Source organism: Rhinoraja longicauda, chromosome 4 (assembly GCF_053455715.1).
Source record: "Rhinoraja longicauda isolate Sanriku21f chromosome 4, sRhiLon1.1, whole genome shotgun sequence".
NCBI classification, from domain to species: Eukaryota; Metazoa; Chordata; class Chondrichthyes; order Rajiformes; family Arhynchobatidae; genus Rhinoraja; species Rhinoraja longicauda.
In genome coordinates, this window is record NC_135956.1 from 75,571,766 (window position 1) to 75,585,649 (window position 13,884).

At 38.7% G+C, this 13,884-nt stretch overlaps 1 protein-coding gene across 1 annotated transcript in view; it reads right to left on the reverse strand.

The window, feature by feature from the left end:
• Positions 1 to 13,884, reverse strand: part of mybl1 (v-myb avian myeloblastosis viral oncogene homolog-like 1) — a 40,174-nt gene that overhangs the window by 16,345 nt on the left and 9,945 nt on the right. The window contains exons 5-9 of the mRNA XM_078398689.1: positions 12,757 to 12,977; positions 4,958 to 5,144; positions 4,765 to 4,833; positions 3,982 to 4,086; positions 136 to 378 (exon numbers count right to left, since the gene is read on the reverse strand). Coding sequence (XP_078254815.1) covers positions 136 to 378; positions 3,982 to 4,086; positions 4,765 to 4,833; positions 4,958 to 5,144; positions 12,757 to 12,977 — 825 coding nt within the window. The remainder of the gene's footprint in view (positions 1 to 135; positions 379 to 3,981; positions 4,087 to 4,764; positions 4,834 to 4,957; positions 5,145 to 12,756; positions 12,978 to 13,884) is intronic.

Genomic DNA, 13,884 nt, shown 5'->3' on the forward strand with positions numbered 1-13,884 from the left:
TATATACACATGCCAACATTTTTTAGCATGATAAAATATATGAAAACATTAAATCTATATGCTATGGCTTTAATCAATTACATGTTAACTATGTTTGGTATTACTGCATTTAAAGATTGCAAATGATAAACTTACTGCTTCAATGAGTTCAAATGTCTTAGTAAAATCAGGAATGGACTGTAGTGTGCCAAGGACTGAACCTTCTTCCTGTGCAAGGAAACGGTTGAAAGAGGCCTGGTGTACTGGCGTGCTTGCTCCCTGAAGAGGTTCCTTCATACAAATTTCATTTGCCTTATCTTCCAAGCTACTCAGGGTACTGGATAAACTTTCATCACCAAAAAGACTTCTTGACCAGATGAAGTCAGCAGTGTCTTGAGACTAAAAATATTGAATAAAAAAACCCCAATTTAATCCAAAATAAATATGACCGCAATACAGTTTAGAGCTCTTTCTAGCCTTTGTTATCCCATTAAAAGACAAATATTTCACAAAAAAAAAAATTAAAGAACAGTCATTAAAATCAAACATTGATAAAAAATGACTACACAACAAAAAGAAATCCAATATAATACATTTGAAGTGTTTCGATGCCTAGAATTATTTGGTTCTAATAAAGATTATAAATATAATTCCTACAAATTTGGCTTGAATGCCAGTTGAATCCAGCAGCATCTGTGAATATAAGATTGAAGTTGATAATTCAGTTCAATTAATTCAAGTCTTCAAAAGGGGTCTTCAATAGGCACTCAAGTATACACCTGAGAGGGAATAAATTTGTGAAACTATATGGAAAACAATCAGGGGAAATGGGACACCCGATTAACTCTATTTAGACAATGCACAGAATGGCCTGCATCAGTGCCATTCTCTGATTCTTCACATTCCCTTTCTCTCCCTCTTTCCTCCAGCCAAATTCAAAACTTCTGCTCACGTACCACCCTGCAGCCATATTGTCTTTGAATAAATCGTAACGTGAACCTATATATTGTTAAATGAAAAAGTTTGCTTCAATTCTGAAAGATTGTGTTCATTTTATCAGATTATTTCTTGTGTGGTTCCTTTGTAATAATAATAATAGATTCCCTGGTCTAGAAATAGGAGGCTGAGGTGTAGCCTTGTTGGAGGTACTTAAGTGAATGCCAAGTTATGTAACTAGGGGAAAAAAAAAATCAAACTCACTTTCGTCAGGACAAGTTAAAGAATGTAGCTGTTTAACTCTGTGCAGAATAGAACATAAAAATCTTTGGAAAAACAATTGCCTGAAACAGTGGACCAATATGACCCAGAGGAAACTTGCTACATTCAAGTGCTTAAGCAAATGGTCACATCCTAGATCCACGATGAAATGAATAATGTAATTGTAAAAATTATAATAAAAATGTTTTTCCCTGACTGGCGCAATCAGTGTGTTATAAGAGTTAAAAGGCTAACTGCAGCCAATTGACAGCTCTAAAAATATATGTCCAATCCTCTTAAAATTATGCAAATGAATGTGCCTTCCCCCAGCCCCTGAAAATCCTTCCCGCATCACAACACTGACATTATTTTACCCACACCTCCCTTGAAATTTTTACTAATCAATTTAAATCTGGTCTTTCTATTCAAGGAACAGGATATATATTTATTCTATCCAAGTCGATCACAATTTTGTACATCTCTATCACATTTCCTTTCAACCTTCCTCTCACAATAGAACAAATCCAATTTCTCCAAACTATTCTTATAACTGAAATCCCTCATTCCTGGAACTATTCCAGCAAAGTTCTTAATATCCTCTCTAAAGTATGGTGTGCAGATTTGGAAACAATAACCTAGCTTAAGACTGTTTGATAAAAGGTTCAAAATGACCCCCTACTTTGTACTCTAGTCGAAGGTGGAAACAAAAAGCTGGAGTAACTCAGCAGGACAGGCAGCATCTCTGGAGAGAAGGAATGGTGACGTTTTGGGTAGAGACTCTTTTTCAGACTTTAGTCTCTATATGAAACTAAAGACTGATAGTACAATTCTAAAGTAGCTATAGCACCAGGAAGACGGCACTACACGTGCGCATAAATCTACAAAGGTGGCAGAGCTGATTGAAAAGGCTATTGGTAAAGCATTCAAGATCATAAGCTTCATATTAAGGCACGAGGTAAAAGTCAGGGAGTTACGCAAAAACCCTATAAAAGATGGGTTATTCTACAGATAAATGATTGCATCCAATTCTGATCACCACACTTTAGGTGGGAGAAAAGAATTATGAGAGCAGTTCCAGGAATGTAAAGACAAAAACAGACAGGGTAGGCAAGCAGAAATATAAATTGCAACAAAAAAAAAGAATAATGGTCCAAATCCTTAGATAACACTGCATATTCACCTTCTGCAATCTAGTAAAAACATTCCCCGTGACTTTCTACTTTCTGGCCTCAAGCCGATTTCCTACCCATGCCATCAATTACTCCTTACTCCATTGGCTGGCTTCAATCTTTCTAACCAACCTTTAATTCAAATATTTAATTAAATGCCCACTGAAAAGCCAGAAGTGAAATTCTAAGTACAAACCACCCCTCCCCCTCCTCCTCCCCCTCCCCCCATCAATCCTGCTCAGCAAAAAAAATGATCAAAAAGGTCAGTGAACCACAAAGACACCAGCTGCCTCTCAAATCCAAAATTTGAATCTGAACTAAATACTGGAAAAGAATATTTACTACCTCGAGCCTCCACAAACCATCACAAAGATTAAGACAAGAAGCAGAACTTCCTTCCCCCTCTACACAAAATATCCCCAATCTTACTAAATTGGCAACTTCAATACAGGTAGTTCTGCTCTATCATAATAGTCGCATTCCAAAGAAGCCTTGCATTTATGGAAAATTGTGTTACAAAACAATTTTGTCAATAGGTGCTAGAGTTTCAAACAAAGCTATTTTTCCCCCAGGGGATATTCAAAAATAAAGGTTTCTTTTAAGTAGTAACAAGTTTATTTTTTCACTACAAGCTACAAATACTAGTGTCAATATCAGCGACTGCTTGCCAATTTCAATGACCACATGCAGTTAAGAGTAGTAGCTATGCTCTTAAGTGACAATTATATCCTATTACTGCAGGGAAGTTATGTGGAAACAGATTTTTTTACTCCCTGGACACCTTTTTTTTTTGGTTTATGAATTTTCCAAAGTAATTTTTAAGCACTTCTGATCGAAATTGCAGTGTAACCAATTCAGTCTACGTAAGATAGTGTTCCCTATTCAATCATGTTATATCCAATTTGCGTTATGGAAACATGCATTAAAGCTAACAACCTGCACTCAGTTAACGTTACATTCATATTTAATTTCATTCTGTGCAATACCTTTACTGACAATTATTGATTTCTTCCTATACGATTTGTTTAACAAATAATAAAAATAAAATGTAAATCATAAAATCAAAGTTTAAGATCAAACTGCAAAATTACCTATTCACATTTCAAAATAGTGATCGCACATTAAGTTATTTCTTACTTTATAACAGAAGTAACAACCTCTATCCTAATCCTTCCAGTTCTCAGTCCTAAACCAACTTCAACTGTCTCAGACAAATTTTCTTACCCTCAAAATCTCCACTGTTCCTAGCTTGGGCACACCCCTGCCAAGAAATTTGATTGAAGCAATGCATAAAAGGACCATGTGATTAAAATAGCAACTATTTGTAAAATATGTCCTCTTTTTTAAACACTTAATTAAGCAATTTATTATACAGATGAATGCATTCACTCAAAAATCATCTTCAAATTACAAACCAGAAACCTATATAAAAAAATATAATAGCTTTGTCTAAACTGCATTCACACAAAAATAGCATTTTTCAATGTGTATTAATTTTTGAATAAAAGATTCAATGATCTAGGTTAGTGGAAACAATCACAACTAAAGGGCAAAATATGAAAACATGAATGAAATAGTAAGACTAAGATGAAAAAGGCTAAGCAATTCTAAGGCTGCGAGTGTACAGAATCCTTACAGCTCCTACTCGTTTTCTTCTGACTTCATTCTCTGCTGACATTAGGAGGAGTTCAAGTTCCTTTATTCTTTTCTCTTTATCAGGATCGTCATCAATAAGTGGTTGCTGAAATGAACATGTAACAAGAGAAAAAAAAGAGAGAACAAAAATGGAGAGTGACAGGAAGAGAGACGAAGATATGCTGCTTACTCGATCATTCAAGTGCACAAACTTTAAACGTTATCAATAATACAAAGTTTTTAAAAGTCTGGTACTGTGGAAAAATACAATCCTTTTACAGGGTTAATCAATCATGAAGTAATAGCATCAAGCGATAATGCCAGTACAATGCCTTTTTGCAGTGGACATTTACTTTGTTTATAAGACTGCTTAAGTCAAAGACAACCATATAACAGTAGTATAATAGTTGTAGCATTTTAGAAATGGATTTAAAAAGCTCCTAAGTGGCTAAATGTTCAACATATTGATAAATGTAATTTGAAATAGTTAAATGAGAAATTACCATAGAGTTTTAAAAATATGCTTGATTGTCTGGATTCAGGCATGTGATGCATCATGATTAACCTAGACAAGGGAGGGTATCATTGAAACTGATACAGCACAGTACACTCAGTCTTGTGAAAATACCAGAAACTTTTCAATAATATCTCATCCTAAAAATGCCAATATTAATAATGTTATGCTATTGACATATGACATAGATCTGTTGCAATTAGTACAAGCATGTAAGAATACTCAAACATTAAAAGCCTCTTGAATTCTAAGAAAATGTATTGCTCTTACTTGAGTTAATCCTGTGGTTGCATTATCTATGCAAGATTCTTCGGAAGCAGAGTATGGATGTCTTAGGCCCTTTAAAAAAATAGTCTATTTCAATTTCATTTCACAATCCTTAAAACATTTATATAAAAGTCAACATCAATAACGCTGTTGCATATGAATTCATAAATTGCTTAAGAAAAAGTGCATATTTTACTTGAGAGGACATGGGAATGAAAAATTGATTCGGAAACTGCACTGGGTTCAAAGGAGTCCTAGCTGGTACTTTCTGTTGCTGCATACTTGGAAGCAAGTCACATTTGGGTGCCTCTTGCAGATATCCTTCTTGCTCAACCTTTCTTCTCATTGTGGAATTCCAATGGTTCTTGATTGAATTATCTGTTCTGCACAAATTTAATTCAACATATATTTGCATTAAAAAACGAGTTGAAGTTCTGTTAATTGTTATTACACAAACTGTAAAGAGGACCTTCTGTAGCAGACAAAATACTTGGACATTTTCCAAAAAAGCGAAATACACTCCTTTTGTTAAAATAATTTCTATTCTCATATCAAACAGTTTTAAAATGATCCACAGTTTTTAAAATAGTAGGAAATTAACTGCAGACTCACTGAGTTACTCCAGCATTTTGTAATACCTAATAGTTTTTAAAAGATCATTACTTTAAACATAGATGCTGTTAATAGACAACATAAAAAAACACATTCCACCTATTTTCACAGACCCCATCAAAGGATGGTAAAACCCCATGGTAAAACCCCACCAAAAATCCAGCAAAGTTAACACCACAATTTTCTTTTGGCATAATGGGAATCCAAAAGACTAGATATATTGGAAATCCAAGAGAGTTCTATAAAGCACAGTACATAAACAGGGCTATTAAAAGGATGAAAATGAGAACATGCACATGGATGCTCTGAGCATTGTTAAAGTACTATTTTGTCTACATCGGGTAAGAGGGTGCTTCTAAAGTAATAGTGAAGGAAGTTATAGATGATACAGTGCATTTGGAAAGTATTCAGACCCCTTCACTTTTCCACATTTTGCTACATTACAGCCTTATTTTAAAATGGATTAAATTCTTTTTTTTTAATCATCAATCTACACACAATACCCCATAATAAAAAAGCGAAAACAGGTGTCTTAAATTTTTTGCAAAGTAATTAAAAATAAATAACTGAAATATCACATTTACATAAGTATTCAGACCCTTTAATCAGTACTTTGTTGAGGCACCTTTGGCATTGATTACTGCCTCAAGTCTTCTTGGGCATTACGCTACAAGCTTGGGACACCTATATTTGGGTAATTTATCTCATTCTTCTCTGCAGATCCTCTCAGGTTGGATGGGGAGCGTCGATGCACAGGTATGCTCAGGTCCCTCCAGAGATGTTCGATCGGGTTCAGGTTTGGGCTCTGGCTGGGCCACTCAAGAACATTTATAGACTTGTCACGAAGCCATTCCTGCGTTGTCTTGGCTGTGTGCCTAGGGTCGTTGTCCTGTTGGAAGGTGAACCTCCGCCCCAGTCTGAGATCCAGAACGCTCTGGAGCAGGTTTTCATCAAGGATCTCTCTGTACTTTGCTCCATGCATTATTCCCTCGATCCTAACTAGTCTCCCAGTTCCTGCCGCTGAAAAATATCCCCACAGCATGATGCTGCCACCACCATGCTTCACCGTAGGTATGGTATTGGCCAGGTGATGAGCGGTGCCGCTTGGCATTCAGGCCAGAGTTCAATCTTGGTTTCATCAGACCAGAGAATCTTGTTTCTCATTGTCTGAGAGTCTTTTAGGTGCCTTTTGGCAAACTCCAAGCAGGCTGTCATGTGCCTTTTACTGAGGAGTGCTTCCGTCTGGCCACTCTACCATAAAGACCTAATTGGTGGAGGGCTGCAGATATAGTTGTCCTTCTGGAAGGTTCTCCCATCTTCACAGAAGAACTCTGGAGCTCTGTCAGAGTGACCATCGGGTTCTTGGTCACCTCCGTGACCAAGGCCCTTCTCCACCAATTGCTCAGTTTGGCCGCGCGGCCAGCTCTATGAAGAGTCCTGGCGGTTCCAAAGTTCTTCCATTTAAGAATGACGGAGGCCAGGGTGCTCTTTGGAACCTGCAATGCTGCAGAGATTGTTTTATACCCTTCCCCAGATCTGTGTCTCGACACAATCCTGTCTCGGGTGTCTACGGACAATTCCTTCGTTTTCATGGCTTGGTTTTTGCTCTGACATGCACTGTCAACTGTGGGACCTTATATAGACTGGTGTGTGCCTTTCCAAATAATGTACAATTAATTTAATTTACTACTGGTGGACTCCAATCAAGTTGTAGAAACATCAGGGATAATCAATGGAAACATGATGAACATAAGCTCAATTTTGAGTCTCATAGCCAAGGGTCTGAATACTTATTTAAATGTGATATTTCAGTTATTTCTTTGTAATAACTTTGCAAAAATTTCGAAATACCTGTTTTCATTTTTTTATTATGGGGTATTGTGTGTAGATTGATGATAAAAAATGAATTTAATCCATTTTAAAATAAGGCTGTAACGTAGCAAAATGTGGAAAAGGTAAAGGGGTCTAAATACTTTCTGAATGTACTGTACATGCTGAACCATGTTAAAACATAATACCAGAGGTATCAGAAAAGTTAGCAGAACTTAAAATTGGCAAGCTGAATAATGACTCCTAGTATTTTAAGGGAAGTGGGCAGGAAGAAAAGAAAAGGATCATAAACTTTCAATGCTCTATGGATACAGGATATTAGAAACATAGAAAATAGGTGCAGGAGTAGGCCATTCGGCCCTTCGAGCCTGCACCGCCATTCAATATGATCATGGCTGATCATCCAGCTCAGTAACCTGTACCTGCCTTCTCTCCATACCCCCTGATCCCTTTAGCCACAAGGGCCACATCTAACTCCCTCTTAAATATAGCCAATGAACTGGCCTCAACTACCTTCTGTGGCAGAGAATTCCACAGGCTCACCACTCTCTGTGTGAAGAAATGTTTTCTCATCTCGGTCCTAAAAGACTTCCCCCTTATCCTTAAGCTGTGACCCCTGGTTCTGGACTTCCCCAACATCGGGAACAATCTTCCCGCATCTAGCCTCTCCAACCCCTTAAGAATTTTATATGTTTCAATAAGATCAGGGCCGTCTTAACGCATGGGCCTGATGGGCACTTGCCCGGCGCCCCACGAGCACAGGGGCCCCATGCTGATCTGTGTATGTTAAGTGACTTGCAATAAATAACTACTTTAAAAATGTAGGTTCAATAAGTGCTTTTTTCGCAACATTTTCGGTCCCTAAGTGCTTCTCACAGCGATCTGTTTCGCAACAATTAGCTCCCCAAGTGCTTTGCTTTTCCATCCCTAAGTGCTTCTCACAGCGATCTGTAAGTGCTTTTCGCAACAATGTAGCACCCTAAGTCCATCGCTAAGTGCTTTTCGGTAAGTGCTTTTCGCCGGCACGACAGGGGGGGGCTGGTAGGGAAAGGGGGGTGGGGGAGAGTAACGGTAGGGGCCCCAGTACACTGCTTTGCCCGGGGGCCCATAATGCTGTAAAAACGGCCCTGAATAAGATCCCCCCTCAGTCTTTAAATTCCAGCGAGTATAAGCCTAGTCTATCCAGTCTTTCTTCATATGAAAGTCCTGCCATCCCAGGGATCAATCTGGTGAACCTTCTCTGTACTCCCTCTAAGGCTAGAATGTCTTTCCTCAGATTAGGAGACCAAAACTGTACACAATACTCCAGGTGCGGTCTCACCAAGGCCCTGCACAACTGCAGCAGAACCTCCCTGCTCCTATACTCAAATCCTCTTGCTATGAATGCTAACATACCATTCGCTTTCTTCACTGCCTGCTGCACCTGCACGCTTGCTTTCAATGACTGGTGCACCATGACACCCAGGTCACGTTGCATCTCCCCTTTTCCTAATTGGCCACCATTCAGGTAATACTCTGCTTTCCTGTTCTTGCCGCCAAAGTGGATAACCTCACATTTATCCACATTATATTGCATCTGCCATGCATTTGCCCACTCTCCTAATCTATCCAAGTCACTCTGCAGCCTCCTAGCATCCTCCTCGCAGCTAACACTGCCACCCAGCTTCGTGTCATCCGCAAACTTAGAGATATTGCATTCAATTCCCTCGTCCAAATCATTAATATATATTGTAAATAACTGGGGTCCCAGCACTGAGCCTTGCGGTACCCCATTAGTCACTGCCTGCCATTCCGAAAAGGACCCGTTTATTCCTACTCTTTGCTTCCTGGGAGGACTGGAAAACTGTAAATATTACTTCTTTTAAACACAAGGGAAAGGATAATCATCTAAAAAACAATGTTTAACCTTGGTATTGGGAAATGTATAAAAAAGAGAAAAATGAATTTAGTAACAACGTCTCTGTTGGATCAAGAGAAAAGAGTTAAATTTGATAGAAATATTTGATGAGATAGTCAAGATTTGATGATATAGCAGTGGACATGATGTACATGGACATCCAGAAGGCTTTTGATAAGGTACCACCTTATCAAAATAATAATCATCAGAATAGGGGAACCTCAAAATTGTGCATTCAGTCCCCTGCTTTAGTCATTCTATATTCATGACTGTGTAACCAGATACCGTTCCAACTCCATCTTTAAATTCGCTGACGACTCCACCGTTGTTCAAAGAATTACGGGTAATAATGATGATGACTCAGAGTATAAGTGGGAGATTGATCATCTGATTGAATGGTGCCAGAACAACCTCGCTCTCCATGTCTGTAAGACCAGGGAGCTGATTGTTGACTTTAGAAGAGGGAGGCCCAGGATCCACATACCATCTTCATCAACATATCAGTGATGGAGAGAGTCAACAACTTCAAGTTCCTGGGTATGCATATCTCTGAAGATCTTTTCTGGGCTCAGCACATTGATGCAAATATAAAGAAAGCCCATCAATACCTCGATTTCCTTAGAAGATTGAGAATATTTGGTAGTACAAGGACACCTGCGCTCGGTCCGCGTTGGCCAAACTGAACTCCCGGTGGCCGAGCACTTCAACTCCACCTCCCATTCCCAGTCTGACCTTTCTGTCATGGGCCTCCTCCAGTGCCATAGTGAGGCCCACCGGAAATTGGAGGAACAGCACCTCATATTTCACCTGGGCAGCTTGCAGCCCCTTGGTATGAACATCGACTTCTCCAACTTTAGATAGTTCCTCTGTCCCTCTTCCCCTCCCCCTTCCCAGATCTCCCTCTATCTTCCTGTCTCCACCTATATCCTTCCTTTGTCCCGCCCCCCTGACAACAGTCTGAAGAAGGGTCTCGACCTGAAACGTCACCCATTCCTTCTCTCCTGAGATGCTGCCTGACCTGCTGAGTTACTCCAGCATTTTGTGAATAAATACCTTCGAGAATATTTGGTATGTTGACTAATGCTCTCTTGAATTTCTACAGGTGATGGTAGAGAGTCTATTGATTACCCACATTATGGCCAGGTAATAGGTACTGACCTGCCCAGCATTGAAGGGATCTTAGGAGAGGCTGCCTCAAAAAGACAGCGAGCATCATCAAGACCCACACCACCCTGGTAATGCTCTTATTTCACTTCTGCCATCGGGAAGATGATATAGACTTTGACAGCCATGACTTCCAGGTTCAGAGACAGCTTCTTCCCAATAACCATCAGGTTCTTGAACACGACAAAAAACAACTAAACTATGAACTGTCTTGATTGCACTCAGGACTTTGGGCTTTTTTTGCACTAATATTTGGGATTTTATTAATTTATTGAACTTCTTTGTGTTATTGTGTTAGCTATGAATACTATGCTTACAAACCTATTATGCTGCAGCAAGTAAGAATTTCATTGTTACATTTTTCAGTACAAATGACAATTAAATACTCTTGACAAAACAAGTTGATCAAATAGTAGCAGAAAGCAATACTAATTGCATGAATATGAAGATTGCTAAGTAACAGAGAATCACAGTGAAGTTATTTTTCAGACTTCTGATAGGTGAACAATGGTGTTCTCAGGGATCATTGTTGGTTATTGCTCTTTTTGATTTACAACATTGACCTTGACTTGGAGGTATAAACCACAAACATTTTCCAACATTTTGTTTTTATTTTTGCAATGCTTTTGATTTTCACAAAAAATGAGAAGTGGTCCTTCAATTGTCTAGGACATTGGTCAGATGACATATGGTGTAGAATGTTGAATTCCTTACCTTAAAAAGGGATTTTGATGTACTGGAAGCAGCTTAGCAGTTAATATCTAGAACCAGGCACAGTATGTCATGAAGGTTTATATTTCCTGAAGTTTAGAAAAATGAGAGGGTCTTGACTGAAATCTGCAAGATCCTGAGGTGTCAAGACAGGGTGGTTATAGATCAGGTGCTTCCACTTGTGGATAATCAAGAACCAAGGGGTCACTGATTAAAAATAACAGATCACCCACTTAAGACACATGGCTTCAAATGTTCTCATCAGGACTGTTGCGAATATTAAGAACTCACTTCTTCAAAAGGGCAAGAGCAGTGTCCTTGAATGATTTTTGAAGACAGACCGATATCTGATAAGCAGACTGGAAACAGGGAACAGTAGAACAAAGTGCTGGAGTAATTCAATGGATCAGTGACATTTCAGGTCAGGACCCTTCTTTAGATTGACTGTAGTTTGTCCACTCATCTGTCAATCAAAAATATCCCTCATCTGAATCCACCTTATTTTCCAGGTCTTGTCCTGCCCCCGCTTCTTTTCCCGATTTCATGCCCAACTAAAATCACTGAAGAAGGATCCCAATCCAAAAAGCCACTTATCCATATCCTCCAGAGATACTACCCAAACCACTGAGCACTGTTTTTTTAAAACTTGAAATCACTTGTTGCAGGAAGAGAGTTGAGGGGGGAGGAGAGAGAGAGAGAGAGGAGAGAGAGGAGAAGAGAGAGGAGAAGGGAGAGGAGAAGGGAGAGGAGAAGAGAGAGAAGAGAGGGGGGAGAGGAGAGAGGGGGGAGAGGGAGAGGGAGAGAGGGAGAGAGGGAGAGGGAGAGGGAGAGGGAGAGAGAGAGGGAGAGAGAGAGGGAGAGAGAGAGGGAGAGGGGAGAGAGAGAGAGAGAGAGAGAAAGAAAACAGTGAAAATGTTCCTATGACAGTCATGATTTTATTAAATTGCAGAAGACATTTTAGGAACCAATGAATCTTGCTCCAAATTCATTTGTTCATTCTCAGGATTTGCTGTTTGCAGACGAAGATACATTTCACCTGAATTCATCTGACGATTAAGTTATCTGAAGCATGCACCAAGTTCAATACGGCATTCAAAATCTATGCCAATAATGAAGTTCGAAACAATGGATCATTTTAGCTACCTCAACTCAAAGGTCAACCAAAATATTAACTCTGTTTCTTTTTCCATTTGTGTTGCCTGAAAACACAAATGAAGTGGTATTTATCTTTGAGAAAATGATTCCAAAATTCATGACAAAAAATTAAGGTGGCAATTATGCCACATGATTCATTTGAGGAGATAAATTAAAGATCATGCCAAATACTTTGCTTTTTATTTGCAAATATGTACATTATTCTTTATTGGTTAAAAATGATAACAGAAGGACAGTACAGAACCCAATGAAACAGGAGATGCAACGAAGTCCAATGGAGCACTTGATTCCTACACATATTTATCAAGACATCCCTGCAAAAAAAATTCCGAAAAAGAACAAAATTGTTCAAAGTTTTGCATTTGTTTGATGCAATGTTATTTGGAAAAATCATTTGGGTAGATCATAAAGGAATCTTATTATGGAATCGGAATCAATCATAATAAAATCCAATGGACTTCCCTGCTGTATTACACACTCATGCAGCTAGCTGCCCAGAGAGAACATTTACAAGCATTAGAAAAATTCATCTGAACCAGTCACATAATCCACAAAGAAATGAATGATAATTTCCTGGAACAGTTTTTATCAAAAATAATTGAAATAGTAATCAGCGATTAACATACCTTCCAGGAAGCAACTTTGCAATCTCTGCCCAACGATTTCCAAGACGCTTATGTGCTTCATATATTATTTTATCTTCTTCTTCTGTCCAGGATGATTTTTTCACTTCAGGATTTAAATGATTGTGCCACCTTTCCCGACACTGTTTTCCAATCCTGCCTTTTAGGTATTTGGCAATAAGTGACCATCGTTTTGGACCATATTTCTGCACCAACTCAATTACCTGTGATAAGGCAGAACAGAAAAAGTTAAAAAGTTACACCACCAGTATCCGATTCACAATATTGTAGGAAGAAAACAAACATTGATTATGGTAAAAGAAAACAAATCATGACCAATCTGCTAAAATAGATCGCCCCAAGCAAAAGAGATTTCATGTGTCATTTTTCATTTCATTTTTTGTGATTTATAAAATACATTTTGGCTATTCTCAAATTTCTTCGCTACTTTAAAGGATTCATTCTATACCAAGATACAAAGTTCAAATTCTGTTATTCTCTGTTCCCCACACAATTATATTTTCATTTTTAAGCTCGTGCGAGTAATTTACTATTTGACGTGGGAGGTCTGATGAGGAGCTCATGTGTGAGCATCCACGAGAACAGCTGACCAGCTTGTGCAAATGTGCAGCGGACTACTACCGAGACAACTGAGACGCGCAACTGGGAATAAAGCAGTGGACTTTAAAAAATGCTTATGCAAGTGTGAGTTTACGCAAGTCATCTGTTATGCAAGTCTGGGAGTGCCTGTATAGGCCTACTCCAAACACACTCCAGCAGTGGAGCTTGGAGATTCTCAAAGCATTATTCTGGTGGATTCACTGCAATAGTCCTGGACTAGGAATGGAAAAACTAATTCAGTGTGTCTCATTCCTAATTTCATTATTTGATTATTTGAAACAATTTTGATGATGCTATAAAACGTTTGACATAGATATCTTAAAAATACACGAACTCATAGCTTGTAAACAAGCTCTTCAGCCCAACTCGTTCATACTGACCAAATTACCTAACCATACCGACCAAATTCCGTTGGCCCATATCCCTCCAAAGGTTTCTATCCACGTACATGTCCAAGTGCCTTTTAAATGTAATTTTACCCACCTCTATCATTTCCTCTGGATGCTCCTT